We start from the raw sequence: 18409 nt of genomic DNA, 5'->3' as shown, positions 1-18409 counted from the left end.
GGTAATAGTCTGCAGAAAGATATAGCACCTAACTCAGACACATTAATCTTAATCTAAGCCAACCACATTTGCTTTTACCAAGGATCTGTATAGTATACTATACAAATCCTTGCTTTTACTTCTAAATGCTGCCTTTCCTGTTAAATTTATTGCTCACGAGTTCTTGTCCTGAGCATGCTTGAAATTCTTGCCACAGGATGTTAAGCAAATAACCATTAATCAACCTACATGTAAACCTCTTAAATATATTTTTGACGTAAACAAAAAGTCAGATAGCAATACCAATATTATAAAGTATATACGCTAACAAAGTTAACACTTTTATCATCAGAGTCATCTCAAAAGTAGATTTTGTCTACAATATTTATAATTTTAAATTATGTGATACTAATTTTAAAACTGCATGCTCAAATAATATCTTATAATAAACAAAGAAATACAATGGTTGGTTGGATACGTAAAAAATATATACTGTTTTGAATAATAAATCTAATTGTAAAGCATAACAAAAATCATTTCAAAATAACAAATTTGTTCTATTAACATGATAAAAAATGAGATATGTTTTATTTATTTCCCGTTTTCTGGATTTCTGTAACACATGCTGTAGTATAATGATATAAGTCTTTGTATCACAATTTGAGATATGTTTTTATTTCCAGTTCTCTGGCTTTCTATTACACATGTTGTAGTATAATGATATAAGTCTTTGTACCACAATTGTTGGAGGAATGTAGGTGTAAAAGCGACTATTCTCATTAGTTGGATTTATATTCTGCCAATTTAAATAATGGAGTTTTCTCCATTTAGCCATTGATTTAAAATGCCTGTTAGTTTTGGGCCAGTAATTTGGATATAATTCTAGGACACCAGCATGAGATGGTAGAAACAATGTGTGTGTCATTCCAGCACCGTGCATTGCAACCAAAATGTCTGTCTGTGATATCCATTGTACCTGATCTGTCATGTCATGTTGATCTAGTTGTACACCTGCAACATAATGACCCGGAAAGATATCCTCTACCGCTTTGATAATTTCATTTTCATTTGATATCTTTCTTTTAATTAAACCTGAGGGATTTCCTGGATGGGCAATGTAGTCATGCCTCCATATAAACAATATTGAGACACTATCACAGTTTAATTTTTTCCATGAGGATTTATGTTGAGATAGGAAATATCCAGAAAATTCATTAACAAATGGAAGTGATCCCAGTGAGAAAAAGTTTATTGGACTGTTATATCCTAAAACAGCCCAAATAAGATCCTTATATAACACAGGCTGGTTAAACTTCTCTATTCTTTCAATCTGTCCAAATAATGTATCCCATGTTTTATCAATGTGACCAGGATTATGTCGTCCAAAGAACAAAACATTCATCTGACTAGGATTAAGATGCAGTAATTTAGCAACAACAAAAACATTATACATGTCTGTAATTTGGTGAAAAAAATTTGCATATTCATACCTTAACACAGCAAATGTTGTATTTTTCCTGAGCGTTCTAACAATATTTGTATTCATTTGAGTTAATGATTTTATCCAATCATTCAAATGATTTTTGCTGGTTATCTCCTTAAAAGTATAAACAGGATATGTATTATGTGGACATTCTAGGAAAAAATCACCCGGCTGTTGAACATTTACTGCAACATCATGTAATCTAGCAAACTCATTCCCATAGCCATTGAATTTTCCACCACAAAACATCACTTGGTTTTTCATCCATTCTTCCCTGAGATTTGTTGAAAAATAAAAGTACCTTATATAAATATCATTCTGCATCCACTTCACAACTTTGAATTCACATTTTAGTAAAACATACATACAAATACAAACTGCACTTGTCCACAAGGCAATTTTCTTTTGGCGAACTGATGGCATTATGTTATTTTCTCTCGTTAGTTCTATTATGTGACATCTGCTAATTTCATCATCTACAAACAGAATTGAATATACATGAATGCATTTAATACAAAGCATTCTCTAACAAAAACCATGAACCTACAGTTAACTCTCGTTGTCTAGAACTCGGTTGACTTCGAAATTTCGGGTAAGTCGAAATTTTCCAGTGGTCCCAAACTTTGTTCCATATAAATACATGTATTTCTACTCCTGACAAGTCGAAATTAGACGGGTCGAAATTTTGGATGTCTCGAATTTAAAATTACAGTCCCAAGGTTAACAAAAGTATTTTTAAAATTACATTCTTTATGTCGAAGTAATACACATAAGTCAAAACATGACTTCCGGGATTTAAATTGATTAATTAATTGACAGTACAATTGTTAGCTGTATATCTTTAATGTCCATAATACATTTGTTATTAAATTTTAATGAAAAATCAGAGCATTTTTGGCTGACAACACTTGTTTATACATATACTATCTTCTACCTTAAAATCTAATTTTCAGTTCTAATCTGATGTTTTTAATTACAAAATTACAACCTCATCAATTTATCTTGTTTTTAAAGTTTTTAACTGAATTTTCGAAGGAAAAATCGGTTATTAATTTGGGGATGTACGACGGGCGGCTGCCAAACAGTGTCTGTTCATTAACATGAAAAAAATTTGACTAAATCTTTTCAAAATTAGATATGTTGTTTCCTGTGACTAAATGAAGGTCAAGTTCAATTTTCACAATTTCAGCTTTTCTCGTTGTTGAATTTAAGCCCTTTTTAGTAGCCAAAAGTGGTATTTATTATGTGATTGGGTTATTTCCCTTTGAGCAGAAATGGTTAATTATATATATAAAGTTTGATTACACTAAGTGTTTTTAAATAATTTTCACCTGTTATCAGATATTAGAGCATGTGGTAAATATCACAGAATTATAATTGGAGTGACAGATTTATTTGAAAATTTTCTGTTTCCTAAGTGTTGATGATTATAAGCTCTGTGCTCTGTAGGACTGTATAAATATAGTTAGAAATTTACTGTTCATTATTAAACATTTTGATAAGTTTTATAGATTTTTAAAAGACATTGTATTAATGATAAATGACATTTTGGATTTTTTCTTTCTTTTCTTTGGTAAATTGTTTGAAGAATTTTGTGGTAGGTTTGTTTGTTATTCTGTATAAATTATACTATTCTGAATGCTATATATATATGGTATTTTTTATGAAGTGAACTCCTTTTAAAACTAAGCTTATATTGTCTATTAATAAACATATATTTAGATTTCGGATTTTGGGCCCAGTTTTCAAGTTGATCCAAATATTAATAATCATATATTTAGATTTCTGATTTTGGGCCATGTTTTCAAGTTGATCCAAATCAGGATCCAAAATTAAACTGTGTTTGATTTCAACATAAATTGAATATATATATAGGGTTCTTTGAAATGCTGAATCTAAACCTGTATTTATTTTCATTATTAATTAAATAATACCACATTGAGGTCCAAAGGGTCCTAAATTAAACTTTTGTTTAATTTCATCAAAAATTGAATTCTTGTTTTAGTGGTTAAATCATATCTAATTTTAGAGAACTATTTTGGATTATAATTTGAAAACAGATATAACATCATATCTAATTTGGGAGAACTATTTTTTATATTATTTATTCACTTTGAGTTATTTCCCTTTGAACAGAAAATTAAAAGTATATGGATAAAATTAAACTGTGTTTCATTTCAAGATAATTGAATTTATATAGGGTTCTTTCAAATGCTGAATCTAAACCTGTATTTAAATATTGGATTTCAAGTTGGTCCAAATCAGAGTCCAAAATTAAACTTTGTTTGGCTTTAACAAAAATTGAATTTATATGGTCCTTTGAAATGCTGAATCTAACCATGTATTTAGAGACTTTGGATTTTGGGTTCCTTTATCAAATTGGTTCACAATGAGGTCCAAAGGATCCTAAATTAAACTTTTCTTTGATTTCATCAAAAATTGAATTCTTTGGGTTCTTTGATATGCTGATTCTAACAATGTACTTAGATTTTGGATATTGGACCATAATAGGTAAATGTCCATTTTCAAATTTTTCAGTTTTTTGACCACATTCATTTTGTGTCACAAACCAATGCTGTGTCAAATATTCAATCACAATCCAAATTCAGAGCTGTTTTAAGCTTAAATGTAGTGTCCATACTTGCTCAACTGTTCAGAGGTCGACCTCTGCAGGAAATCCGGTTAGCCTCTTGTTAATCATAAATTCATGTGCTAGTACATTAATCCCTTAGTCATGATCAAGAAGACCTGTGAACTTTGTTACCATTTTAAGTTAAAAAAAAAAAATGCTTTCCCTCAAGATATGGTCATAATCTCAATCCAAATTTCCATTGGAGTTTGCAACCATAATTACCCATTTAAATACATCATAAAAGTCTTAAAATAGAAAATGACATACATAATCATGGCTAAAATTAATATTCCTCAATCAGCATTTTCAAATAGTAACTTCTAAAAATAAATTGACAGCTTATCACCTCAAGACAATACAACATTTCTTTATACATAATTTAAAAGCAGTGTAAGGGAGGTAATCCAAACATAACATTGTACAATGTACTTTTTTTTAATTATCCATTAACCAAGAAACCCTTGTTTTTCCCCCTTTTGTGCCCCTAATTCCTAAACGGTTTGAGCCATAACCCCCCGAAGTCAATCCTAACCATCCCTTTGTGGTATGGAAACTTGTGATATAATTTCAGAGAGATCCATACACCGTTCCACAAGTTATTGTCTGGAAACTAGAAAAATGCTTATTTGGGCCCCTTTTTGGCCCCTAATTCCTAAACTGTTAGGACTATAACCCCCAAAATCTATCCAAACCTTCCTATTGTGGTTATAAACCTTGTGTTTAAATTTCATAGATTTCTATTTACATTTACTATAGTTATTGTCCGGAAACCAAATGTCTTCGAACAACGCTGACGACAATGACAACGTGACACCAATATACGACCCCAATATTTTTTCGGTCATATAAAAAGCGAGAGCTTAGATCTAAAAAAAAAAAAAAAAAAAAAACAAACCAAAAAACATTACTGCCATATTTGCATGCGGATCCCATTTGCCTGTGCCTGTTCCAAGTCATGTTTCTTGTTAGTAGTTGGACTATGTTATACCGTAATGTTTTTTCGTTATATTATGCTTATCTGCTTGTTGCACTGCAATATTTCTATTTTACCGTCCATGTGTACTATTTGGTGTTTGTATGTGTGTATCGTTCTTAGTAGCTGCTTACTGTTGACAGGTCCTGTTTATGGTGAGTCGATTTTAAACATTAAGACGTTTCCGTTTCGGCTTTCCTTCCTAGAAACTAAAACAGCTACAATATTGAAGGTGGGAGTTACTCCCCCTCGCGTGTTTATCTCATTTCTAGATTTATCGAAGAACAAATGTAAATATAGATCCGAACGAATCAAAATAATCTTGTGACAATGGCTGAAGCAGTTCAACCAAAATCATCGACTAAGGCGAAAAAAGTACACTCACGTCTGCCAATTTGGTGTCATTACGACTTTTTAAATTTTTATTTTATGTTGTCCTTCAATTTTCAGTTTTTTTAGTCGGATTTTTTTCTGATATGAAGAATGACGAAACAGCTGATTAAAAAGTTCAGCATGTAGACTTCACTATCAAGAAATTTATTGATTTATATTCTACAATTAACTGACCAAGCAGATTAAAATAATACAGACCCAGGCACTTGGGCCATAGGCCCCTTCTTTTAATTTTTTCTGTGTAACATATATTTTCAATTAAACATTTTTATTATTGCAGATTTTTTTCCTATATTTAACATGTTTTGCTTATACCAAACAATACCCAGTTTAAATGTCCCACAAGAGACATATCACTGGTTCTCCGTTAAAGCGCCCATTTTATGACGTTATTTTGTCCCACCGTAAGAAAGCAAAAACAACGACTTCGAGTTATATACATGTAGCTTGTTATACTTGCATGTTGTATCTCAGATTTTTAGATTTCTTTATTATCTATATTTTTAATTTGTATAAAGTTTAATACATATTGCACAACGATAGCGGTCGTACCGGCCGTCGAAATGTTTTTAGTACAACTTCTATCTTCAGATACACATATAATGTTTAACAAACGACGAAATCAACGAAATGTAACCTCCGTGGAATGTAATCTCCGTTGACGTTTTGGTAAAGGGTGCTTTCTATCACGTCCGCACTTTTATCGAGTATGGCATGCCAAATAAACATATGAGATAATTATTACGGATGGCGGATATATAACTTACAGATCAATAACATACATTGTAATTCAGACGACATAAGAAGACACCATGTAACAATTTTTACTAATCAGTTGTTTAAATGTAACAGAGTTGCTATTTTTCTGTCAATATTAATTATTATATGCTGACAAATTGTTGATTCGACATAAGAATTGGCATATTGGCATTTATATTTAAGGTGCATGTATAACGTTATTGCAATGGCTGTCGCCATGATAAGGCAAAATGGCCGCTATGCAAATTAGCAAAGTACCCCAAATTTTGCCATATGTGCAAGTAAATAATTTTAACCCGTTTTCAATATTCAAAATATGAAACTTTTATTATTAATATAAATTTGATACCGAATTTAATACGATTTAACAATTATGCAAGTAGTGCCTAAATGAGTTTTATATCATATTGCACAGGGAGAGAAGCTTTCAATTACTTTCTTTCATTAACAAGAAATTACGACGTCGGCCGAGCGGGCATGGTATATATTGTGCGTTACATATTTATTAACAACACCTTGTACAAAATTCGTTTAGAAAATAAAAACAGTTAAATAGATCAAACAAAACTATCAGTCACAATGATATATGACGGTCTGGATTAGGGGAGGGGGGTCTACATTTCTGTATTCAGTAATTCTTTTGTTCATTTTTCTCTGTTCAGTAAGAAATATGTTTATTCTGTAAAATTCTTGTGTTCAGTTCCTGCATATGTTGTATCACAATTTGGCATGATAGATCTTCTTGTCTGTATCAACGACATACATATGACGACACTACCCCGTAGCCCCCTTTTTTAATATATGTCACTGTACTGCACAAATGATACCATTTATCAATTTTGAATTATATCTGATTAAAATCAAACGTGAAGAAAAAAATCTATTTTAATTTCTTCGTAATAATTTGGATCGATATCTGGGATAATAAACAGAAGTTAAGATGACATTAGATATATTTGATCATATTTGGCTTGTGCTATGAGGTTCTAGTACTAAGAAGATGAACATTCAGTTTTATAACAGAGACAGTACCGGTGGTTAACCAACATTAAGAGAAATCTGAAATCTGATAGAATAAAAATTCGATCACCAGAAATAGATTTTATCCTTGATTACCCACCTGTACAACAAAATATAAAAAAACATTGCCTATCAATCAATTGTTTTGGAGAATATTGAAATATATTTAACATTTATTGGTACTAAAAAAAATGTTATACGCCCAAGAAATCTAAGACTATGTCATCCGTACTCAAGCATCAGTCTTCCAGCCCTGACCAATAAATTGTTGTTTCAAATTTTAATGAGCTATGGATATCAAAAATATGAAACTGAAGACGTAGGAATTATGTAAGCGAAAGAGACATTTTGATTCTGCAATTCCTTTCAATTCCCTTCAATTGTCCATTTATAAATTTTGAAATTATAAAGAAACTCAAGGTTACAACTCCATCGGGCAATGTTCTTTGACATCATTGGCTTTCAAATATTCGGCGCTGGGCGTAAATAATGAAGATAAAAAAAAAAAAAGCGCTTCGGTCGCATGAAATTTATAACTTGTTTTTTTTCTACTATTGCAGAGCTTTTTGTTGTCAATGGTTATCTTGTTCTGACCTCTGTCACGCACTGTTTTATTAAAATGTAATCATTGCTGTCACAGTGCAGGAGAAGGATGTAAGGTTGACTTTGTCTGCAATAGGATACGAAATGATACGTTAACTCGTGAAAGACCGAGATTTTGGAGAAAAATACCGATGCTTATTATTTGCATCGCTAATTTCAATGAACCAGTTCCGACTACGACCAGAGTTCAACAGTTCATTCCAAATGATCTACTAGTCTATTGTCAATTATCAATAATAAATTTGATAAACAGAAAACGCAAAATTTCATTATTCTGTAAATCATTTATTTCTGAAATCAGTATTATTTTTTTTACATTATTCTTAATTTTTATACGATTATTTCTTTTTCACATTTTAGCACTCCAGTATTTTCTATTCTTTATTTGAATGCCTATTTGTCTTTAGCCTTTTTTTTTGGCAAGGGTGGAGTGGGGGCGGTGCATTATTTTCTATTCTATAAACCACCACATATATCTTGGGTTATTTCAAATAAATATTTGATATTCAAGCGGAATAGGATGCATAATAGTACTAGTGTAAGGGTATCTACATGGAAAGCTGTTTAATTGGTCGTTTTTTGGGGTCTCTTTTAAAATTAAAGTAGGTGAGATTTATATGCTACAACTAACCAACTAAGAGGGTTGCCTGCTATGACTAAAAAATCTATGGAAAATATTTTTATATTTTATATTTTGCTGTTGGTTTTTTTTTTGTCGTCTCTCTCTCGTCATTGTTTTGTCTATCTATTTTAATTGGACTTTTTGAAAATTTTCTTTTTCAACGACAACGCGTGCAACATCTTATGCATTGTTTGATAATTCTTCTATCGGTCATCAATCTGCATGAAATATTTGCGACTTTACTTTCAGAAAACAACAATCAATCAATCATATCTCCTCTAAAATTTCAAGTATTATAATAACATTAGCAAATAAATGATTTGTTTAATCCTTTGGTCAGATATAGACACGTCTTGTCAATCTCCTAATTTATTTTTTTTTCAAATTTCCGATACAAAGAAAAAAAGTATTATTGAATATCAAAGGAAGTAACCCATCAAAAGTACAAGGGTTGTGTTTCTGCTTTAAAAGAAAATTCTTAGTTATTCAAACTATTCAAACTAATTAAAAGAAGGGATGAATGCATTATACGCCATTCTTGTAAATTTTGAAATTGAAACAGTTAATTTATATTTTGTTCGATATTAATATGACCACATCAATGATAATTCATGATAACACAGATTGGCAAACTATATGATAATGATGAAAAGGAGGAGGATTCGGCGGCGAATTATATGCATATTCGGGTCGAAAGCATGCTAATACGATATTAAAATTTATCCTGCTTTCGACAAGACCGACATGCTGAGTAAATTTTTTAGCGTACTAGTTCAGACGTAAACAGTGCACATGAAGATGTATCACCTTAATTTGTGTTGAAGAGATAATAAAAGACTTATATATAATAATGCAGACATGACTGAATAGACCATAATTTCAACTCACAAGAAAAACGCACATTAAAGTTTATGTGAATTAATAAAGATAACAAAACACCGTAAAAGAAAATTATTTCAAAGTTTGTAGTATTTTTGGTATTGAAAATCACGACGTCAAAGGAAATAAAATGACGTTTAATGTATTTTTTTTTTACTTTTTTTCATCTAAACTATCTCGATCATTATAAATTAACGGTAGCATATTACATGCTGAAATTTATATGGTGGATAGAATATACTATGAGGATGTTCAAAGTTCTTTATTTACAAGTTTTTGCTGCCATTTATATTTTATCATTTTTTACTCTGACGTTGGGCGCTTTAACGGAGAACCAGTGATATATGTCAAGGTATAGACCATTCTGGAGTTGCTTTTTATGAATGAGTTACACTTTGACCTGAGGTCAATCAGTGGTAATGATGTATTTAAACAATTGCCTGAATTGGTTCTTACCTGCTTACTGCAGTCGAACTAAGTAGCGACAAGAAGACAAATTAAGCAAAAGAAAGTTTATATTTACTATTTAAACAATAAATTTATTGAAAAGTCAATTACTTACAGATGATTTTTTGCTGTTAAAAATTTTAAAGTTTCAAAATTTGTTATATTTAGTAGTACAATACGTATGTCTTGAAATGAATTTTAATGAAAATTATTTTATTATATTTTTTTAAAGTATGTATCAATCTGATATATTTATATATATGGACCTTTTTAGTGAAACAAATAAAGATTATATTCTCTTATAATTTGGTTTAAACCGTTGATAATATCAACCATGCTGACTCTACAAATAATCGATTCATTCATTTATACACTAAAATGTAAACAGTAAACTTGATACACGTATGGACGCCATACAACAATACTTTTGATTTGTGGTGTGGAGACATTTCCCCTTATCATGCTTATGACATCAAAATTTTACAGGAGCAACCAGATGTTAAGTAATGGCAGTCAAATTACTATAAGGTGGAAGCAAGACAACTTGCCCTACTGCCAAATTACCCCAGAGCCAAATTGCCCCAGATCGACTCGCCAAAATGCCGATCTTCCCCAGATCAACTCGCCTCACTTTCCACAAACTCGCCCCACTCTTGTTTATCAAGCTGCCCCAATATTGAAAAGGAGTTAGTTCCCGCTGAATTTAGGCCTGCCAACTCGCCCCATTAACAAAAAGAAGTCATATCCCACTAAATGTAGACCAGCAAACTCGCCCCACTTATGAAAAATAGTAAAATCCTGAGGAATTTAGGCCTACCAACTCGCCCCACTTATGAAAGTAGTTTGATACAGATGAATAAAGGTCTGTCAACTCGCCAAACTTATAAAAAGGAGTTTAATCCAGATGAATAAAGGCCTACAAACTTGCATCACTTATGAAAATGAGTTGCCCGCACTGTAATGTTAGAATTACAATACACTTGTAATATTAATAAGAAAATCTAATATTTGATTCTGATTGCAATTAAATGTTGCTTCATTTCTTAAAATAGAATTGCTGATACATTATATATTATTATGTAACTGGTGTATTTGTTTAAGAATAACTTTATTTTTTTCAATCAATTTGAAAATTAAAAAAGACAGTACTTGATGTAGCGATACACAGCAAGTTGGCAGACCTTTATTCTTCGGGTTATACTTTTCATAAGTTGGGCGATTTGGTCGGCCTCAAATCATTGAGATTGATCTACATTTCACAAGTGTGGTAATTTGGTACTGAAAAGGGTTTAAATCAACGCTGAGTTTAGGCCTGTAAACTTTCCCCATTCATGAAAAAGAGTTAAATCCCACTGAATTCAGGCTTATCAAATCAAATGTAGTTTTAATCTCAATCATTTTAGGCCAACCACTTCGCCCCACTATTGAAAAGTAGTTTAATCCTAATGAATGAAGGCCTGCCAACTCACCCCACTTATGAAGAGGAATCAAATTCCACTGAATTTAGGCTTACCAATTCCTCCCACTCATGAGACAGAGTTAAATGCCACAAAGCAAAAGTGATTGTTGTATCACATCAACAGGTCAAATGTCTCAAAATCTTGGGTCGTGTTAAAAAGAATCCCAAATATTAGATTCATTGTGTAAGCTCTATTATTTTCCACTAGATTGGAGGTTATAAAAATTCATATCTTACAGTTGCTTGCCTGAAGTTATTTTATACAACATATTTTCATCTTAAATAAACTAAGATATGATTATGTCCTTTCAATTTTAAAACTATTCCTGTGTTTTTTTTTGTCGAGCCTTCGACTTTAGTCGAAAAAGCGAGACATAGCGATCCTACATTCCGTCAGCGTCGTCGTCGTTGTCGACGGCGGCGTCCACAAACATTCACTCTGTGGTTAAAGTTTTTGAAATTTTAATAACTTTCTTAAACTATCCTGGATTTCTACCAAACTTGGATAGAAGCTTGTTTATGATCATATTAAAGATAGTATCCAGAGGTAAATTTTGTAAAAATAAAATTCCATTTTTTCCGTATTTTACTTATAAATGGACTTAGTTTTTCTGCCGGGAAATATTACATTCACTCTGTGGTTAAAGTTTTTAAAATTTTAATAACTTTCTTAAACTATCCTGGGTTTGTACCAAACTTGGACAGAAGCTTGTTTATGATCATAAGATAGTATCCAGAAGTAAATTTTGTAAAAAAATAAATCCATTTTTTCCTTATTTTACTTTTAAATGGACTTAGATTTTCTGTCAGGAAACAACACATTCACTCTGTGGTTAAAGTTTTTAAAATTTTAATAACTTTCTTAAACTATCCTGGATTTGTACCAAACTTGGACAGAAGCTTGTTTATGATCAAAAGCTAGTATCTAGAAGGACATTTTGTAAAAAAATAAATCCATTTTTTCCGTATTTTACTTTTAAATGGACTTAGATTTTCTGCTAGGAAACAACACATTCACTCTGTGGTTAAAGTTTTTAAAATTTTAATAACTTTCTTATACTATTTTGGATTTGTACCAAACTTGGACAGAAGCTTGTTTATGATCAAATGGTAGTATCCAGAAGGAAATTTTGTTTTCTTCCAGTTAACATTACATTCAGTCTGCAGTTAAAGTTTTTAAACATTTATTAGATTCATAAACTATCCTGGATTTTTACCAAACTTGGACAGAAGCTTCTTACAATCAAAAGACAGTATCAAGAGGAATATTTTTATTGATTTACTTCCTCATTTTTGTTGAGCCTGCGATTAACAGAAAAAGTAGGCGAGACACTGGGTTCCGCAGAACCCTTACGAATTTTTTAATTTTGGTGCCAGCAATTCTCTACTATACTGGTCAGAGAGTACATGTACATTTTTTTTTTGTAGTTCTCAAGTTGCAATTCTTGATATATCAAATGAAATCCATAATTAAAATAAAATATGGAAAGGATAGATGATAAATCAACGCTCAATTTGGTCCCATAGGTATCCATTGTAACATATTTTAGTAGGCTTTACATTAGATGATGTTAATTGTTGAATTCTGTTTTTTTTTATATATGAATACTTATAATTTTTGAAAGCTGCTAATAATCATGATGATGTTCTTGGAACATCTGTTACACTTTTTTTCCCATTTTATTTGTAGAAAAAGAAGGAAAAGATACATGTTGTTAGTGAAGAACCAGGTCTGAAATTAGACATTGGTGACAAAACAAAAGTCTCATTCACAAAAGAATCGGAAAACACAGAAAATGTGGAAAATAAAGTACAGAAATCAGACCCAAAGACAGATGAAGAAAAATTCTCTCTTGACAAACAAGGGAAAGACAGCACCATTCAAAATCCTAATGTACCAGAATCTGGAACTTTACCAGCTCTAACAACCAATGTTTTGATTGATAATATGGAAAAACTTAAAGTTGATGAAGACAATTCTTCTGCTGAAAATGTGCAAGATAAAGACATGGAAGTGACAAAAAAAGAAAAGATTGAAACAATAAAAGAGGACCAAGAAAAGACAGAGGAGACCGATGTGAATAATGATACATGTAGTACAGAACATGTGCTATCTGAAATTAATAGAGAAGAATCCACCAAAAATATTAAATCAGAACATGCATCCCTAAATAATATTCCAAAACTAAAAGTAGTGAGAGAACATGAAGAAGGTGAACACACAAACCAATTAGACATTAAAAATGATTTCTCTGAGAAGAAAACGTCTGTCAATTTATATCCTAATCTTCAGTATGATTTAGCAAGGCTTAAAAGATCTGACATAGAACAAAAGGAACAGCATAGAAAAGAAAATTCACAAATCCGTCAGCATATTGTTCAACCATTAACATTAGAGCAACTTAAGAGTCTGTATTACAATCCTCGATTAATTCAGATAGATGCTATTGTTGACATGTTTATACAGGTACAGTATATAGTACATGTTGATACACAATTCTTTGTTGACATGATGTTTATAGAGGTACAGTATATAGGACATGTTGATACACAATTCTTTGTTGACATGTTTATACAAGTACTATACAATATAGTTCATGTAGATACACAATGCTTTGTTGACATGTTTATACAGGTACAGTATAGTACATGTAGATACACAATTCTTTGTTGACATGTTTTACAGGTACAGTATAGTATATGTAGATACATATATACACTATTATTTGTTAGTTGAAAACATTTGCATGGTGAATTAGTGAGTAAGTATGTGCTACATGTAGCTTTGATTTTAGAAGAAAAGTCTAGTCACATGAAAATTTCAACTTTATGGTCTTTATTATTATGTGATCAATAGTGGAGCAGGAACTATTGACCTTTCCTGAGCACCTGAGTTCACTTCTGATTTTAGAACTGTTGTCTTTCTCTATCTTTAGTTTTCTGTGTATGGTTTTACAAATAATTGTTTGACAGTTCCTAATTTCCTTATGGATTTGGTGTTGTCTAATATTTTTTTTATCTAATGGTTCTTGATTGCATTAAATTATCCCCCTTTTCAAACTTTTAAAATGTTATTATTATTTAGATATATGTAGCATCCAAAGGAAAGGTTTTGGCAACATCAATAAGACAGCAACATAGAACCACAACTTTACTAAGAATAAACATTTAGAGGTAGCCCTTGTAAGATGAGCAAATAGGCAAATCATGCATATTACATGAATGATATTTTACTGAGATATGTGAAAGCTTGTAAAACTAGCATGTTTAATCAGAAGGGGTTATTTCTTTATTTATTTTTCTGAAATTTTTACAGGAAGATGAAAAGAAAGATAACCATGAATTTTATGAGATTTTACTGAGTTATTTGAGAGCTCGTAAGAACTTAATGCAGTCAGAAGGAGAGATAAAAGTCTTACATGAACAATACAGTGCAATAAAGGAACAGTCATGGGTTACTTCTAAACATTTTGTCACGGCTAAGGTAAGATTTGACTTTAAGAACATTTAGATCTACAAATTTGTCAGTTGAGGTGACTATAAAAGGTACACGATAAAAAAAAACAATCTGCAATGCAAAGATTTAAAAACTTTTTGAGGAGTGAAATCACAAGTCTTTAAAAAGGAATATTCATCTCTCTCAAAGATTGATATACATTTATACACCTGCAAAGTATATGTATATGATTTGTTTAAGGTCTATATTGCAACATGAACATGTATTTTGTATACACTTATGATTTTGAAATAGCTTGAAAGGAAAGCAGATTTGCCTTTTAATAAAATTACTATGGGATAAATGTACATATGACAATGAGATCATAGGTAATGACCAATATGTCAAATGAACTATGCTTTATAAAAAATATTTTTGCATATAGTCCTCTAGTGTAATGCTATTTTCGCTGTACGCTTTTCTAGGGACCTTGTGGGGATGGAGTTACATGTAAAGCCAACCATCAGTATGAAATGATAGACTTTGATGATGATGCTTTTAAAAGATTGAAGAAAAGTCTAGAGACTATCAGAGAAAATTTGCAGACCAAACTATCACTTCATTCTTATTCATCACAACTTGCCAGGTTATTTGTTTTAAACATATATTTGATTTTTATGTACATGCAGAAGCTGGGTGCTAACAAAAACTTCAGGTGACCATGAGTGCTTGTATATCTACAGACTTTTCAGAAACCTTCATAGAGCCATATAATTTAGTGTGTAGAATGCAAGTTGAAGGTCACATGATCTTTGTTTCATTGTTCATTACCGGCATCACTTACTGAAAAAGCAGGTCTAGGTACTGTTCGTCTCTGTCCATCTGTCTGAAAAATCTTGTGTAGAAAACTTTCGTCAATATTTGCTTTGCTTATCTGAAAGGGAATTTTTTTTATATTTAGTCTGCAGCTTGATAATGCTGATTTGTAGTATGTAAAGAATTTTTACATCTGCAGTGTAGCAAATTCCTGATGGCCAATAGTTTGAAGTTCTTCAACAACCATAGTAAATTGAAAACTTTCATCAAAGTTTTTCTTGGCTCAACGAAAGGTTATGAATAATAATGCGTTAGTATACATGTTACCTGAATCAATTGCATGCAGTGACACATGTCCAGACCAAGTTCTGGTCTTGTTGACTCTACTCTCTGGCTAATTAAGAGCATGACATATTTTAAAGACTCCTATGGTATTTATCTTTGAAGGCTTTGAATTTTTCATGAAGTGTTAAATAGCTTCTGGCTTAAAATATGCAAGGTTGTTTGCTTTCTTACAACTTAAAGCTTTTAAAATCTGCATTAATTTATTTAATATACAAACATGAACTAATATGACAGCTAAATAGAATAATTATGATGAAGTTGATTTAATGTGGATTTATTTACCCTGTATTGATTGTGGCACATTCCTTGAAACAGTTACTGGTTTTTCATATCATTAGAAAGTTTTTAAAAACAAAACATGGCAAATGTTGTAGCCAATAGAAAAAAATGAACAGCACCACATGGCAAATGTTGTAGCCAATAGAAAAAAAATGAACAACACCACATGGCAAATGTTGTAGACAATAGATAAAAGTGAACAATACCACATGGCAAATGTTGTAGCCAATAGAAAAAAAATAAACACCACCACATGGCAAATGTTGTAGCCAATAGAAAAAAGTGAACAACACCACATGTCAAATGTTGTAGACAATAGATTAATACATGATGTTTAATGAAAACAATTTGTAAATATATTTTTCATTGAATTTCATATTTTGATTTACATTGTAGACTGCAAGTAGAGTCATACATCCACAACTTATTTATCACTTGCCCTTTACTGAGAGATATACCCAGTAATGCACCACCACAAGGTATATAGTTCAGCTACCCTTGATTTTGCTTATTGTTCTTTGACAAGACAGCTGCATTTTGCACAAAGCTTTGATGCAATGTGTTTCTTCACAAATGACTTTTAATTACAGGTTCCATAATAGATATATCTTCTTTAATGTTCATGAAGAATTTAATGTTTAAGAAACTACAGTTGTCCGCCATAAGTATTCGTAAAAACAAAATGGCCAACAGTCGATGTAAATCTGCACATGAAAAAACTTCGAAACTATTGAACAAGTCACAAAATAAACAAATCCTACCTTAATACTTTGTAATGTTTCATTTATTCCTCATTACTCGTAAAATCCTCCTAGGAATGCTGTTATACAACGATTTCAGGTAAGTTACAGTTAAATTGTCCCATATGTCACGAATTTCACGTTCCAAGTCTTAGGTATTATTTATGTTCTGAGTTCGTTTTTAAAGGCAGTGCTTTAATGCCTTTCTAGTTGCCGTGTTAATATTTCTTTCCGCGATATCCAACTTATCTACGTGGGGGGTCATTTAGCTCCAAGTAGATCCGGAAAATGTTGATTCTCTCCTCTTCTTATTGTGGTATAAAATGTTTTTTGTCTCATTTCATTTACATTGGGAAATAGAGAAACGATCATTGTGTTTTGTTAGTTTTAAAAACTTTTGATATATTTGTATTTTACATTATAAGCAGTCAACCGATTGACAAACTAGAATTATTTGAATTCCGTGTGGAAAGAGCTCGGGTTAATTCCGAGTGTTTTCTGCAATCTAGATGTTTATAAATCATTTCAGTCGTTGATATAATAATTAAAGGTCGACTGAACATGAATTATATTATACAATTTAAAGCGCATTTCTGTTTATGCACGCGAACCCGTCTAACGTTATTGTTATTTCGCAGTTATATAAAGTAGCAAATTATCGTTCCTGAATAGGTGGCGCCGTGGTAGCCGATCCTGTACTTCAACTTCCGGTTTCTGCACTGTGCAACTATTACAGTTGCATTTTTAATTAACGATGCCAAGTACTTGTTGTTGTGTACCTGGATGTCATTTAAGAGGAGGACATGCATTTCCAAATGACTTAAAAAGAAGGAAAAGTTGGATCAACGCCATGGCCCATACGCAGATTGGACGAGAACACGATGAAATCGTGGAGTCCATCTTAATCAGCTGTTGTTTGCAAGGCACATTTTACTGAAAAAGACTACGTGCAGGAAACTATTCATGGTAAAACTCTATTTTCTTTTTAAAATATATAGTTATATATGTAATCGCCATGCGAATAAATCAAAGTCAGTTTACAACCGCAATTATCGTTTTAGAATAAAAGGGGGTGGTTAATTCAAGACGTCATAATTTTTTGGATTACGATTCAATGTGATCTGTTTGAGATTTTTTGGTGCTTGCTACAATTATAATGATTTCTTACAAGAGGTCAAGGATTTGTATAGTGTCACTATACAAATCCTTGAAGAGGTATATCATACTGAGTATTATTTTAGCAGTAATTATGCTTATGTAGTAATGACAGGAATGCTTAAGCTATGCCTCATAGACTTTCTTGAAAAATATCAATGACAATGTTAACAGGAACAAAACAATGACATGCTCTCATCTATATTATAGTTATTTAGGTACAAACAATGTATGTTTGTTGCATACGTCTCTCATTGTTTGTCCTTTGGATTTACATAACATACATTTTGATGTACATTGAATCAGGCTAACATAGTTTTATCCAGATTGTAATGAATAAATCTAGTTAATATTTTGCCAGGTTACAAGTACAAAGGAATTATAGTTAT

General features: G+C 31.4%; 2 protein-coding genes across 3 annotated transcripts in view; one reads left to right on the top strand and one right to left on the bottom strand.

The window, feature by feature from the left end:
* Positions 1-231: 231 nt before the first annotated feature.
* On the bottom strand, positions 232-5323 carry LOC127726875 (uncharacterized). The gene is made up of 2 exons (XM_052234277.1): positions 5202-5323; positions 232-1938 (listed from the first exon to the last, which is right to left on the bottom strand). The coding sequence occupies exon 2, from the start codon at positions 1883-1885 to the stop codon at positions 653-655; it is 1233 nt and encodes a 410-aa protein (XP_052090237.1). The 5' UTR covers positions 1886-1938; positions 5202-5323; the 3' UTR covers positions 232-652.
* A 26-nt stretch (positions 5324-5349) lies between these two features.
* Positions 5350-18409, top strand: part of LOC127726819 (ectopic P granules protein 5 homolog) — an 83138-nt gene continuing 70078 nt past the window's right edge. Inside the window, exons 1-5 of one of the 2 annotated variants that reach the window (XM_052234273.1) lie at positions 5350-5442; positions 12940-13716; positions 14566-14733; positions 15171-15331; positions 16522-16604. In XM_052234273.1, the coding sequence (XP_052090233.1) occupies positions 5398-5442; positions 12940-13716; positions 14566-14733; positions 15171-15331; positions 16522-16604 (1234 nt within the window). In that variant the 5' untranslated portion in view covers positions 5350-5397. Of the gene's footprint in view, positions 5443-12939; positions 13717-13870; positions 13885-14565; positions 14734-15170; positions 15332-16521; positions 16605-18409 lie in introns of those variants that run through there. The other variant, XM_052234274.1, reaches the window with a different exon arrangement.

The sequence above is a fragment of the Mytilus californianus genome, unplaced genomic scaffold, assembly GCF_021869535.1.
Source record: "Mytilus californianus isolate M0D057914Y unplaced genomic scaffold, xbMytCali1.0.p SCAF_1, whole genome shotgun sequence".
Lineage (NCBI taxonomy): Eukaryota > Metazoa > Mollusca > Bivalvia > Mytilida > Mytilidae > Mytilus > Mytilus californianus.
The sequence above is the reverse complement of the archived record's forward strand: the minus strand, read 5'-3'. Positions and strand labels throughout refer to the sequence as shown.

Coding starts and splice junctions, on each gene's coding strand:
- LOC127726875 (XM_052234277.1), bottom strand. CDS start 1,885: ATGCCATCAGTTCGCCAAAAGAAAATTGCCTTGTGGACAAGTGCAGTT.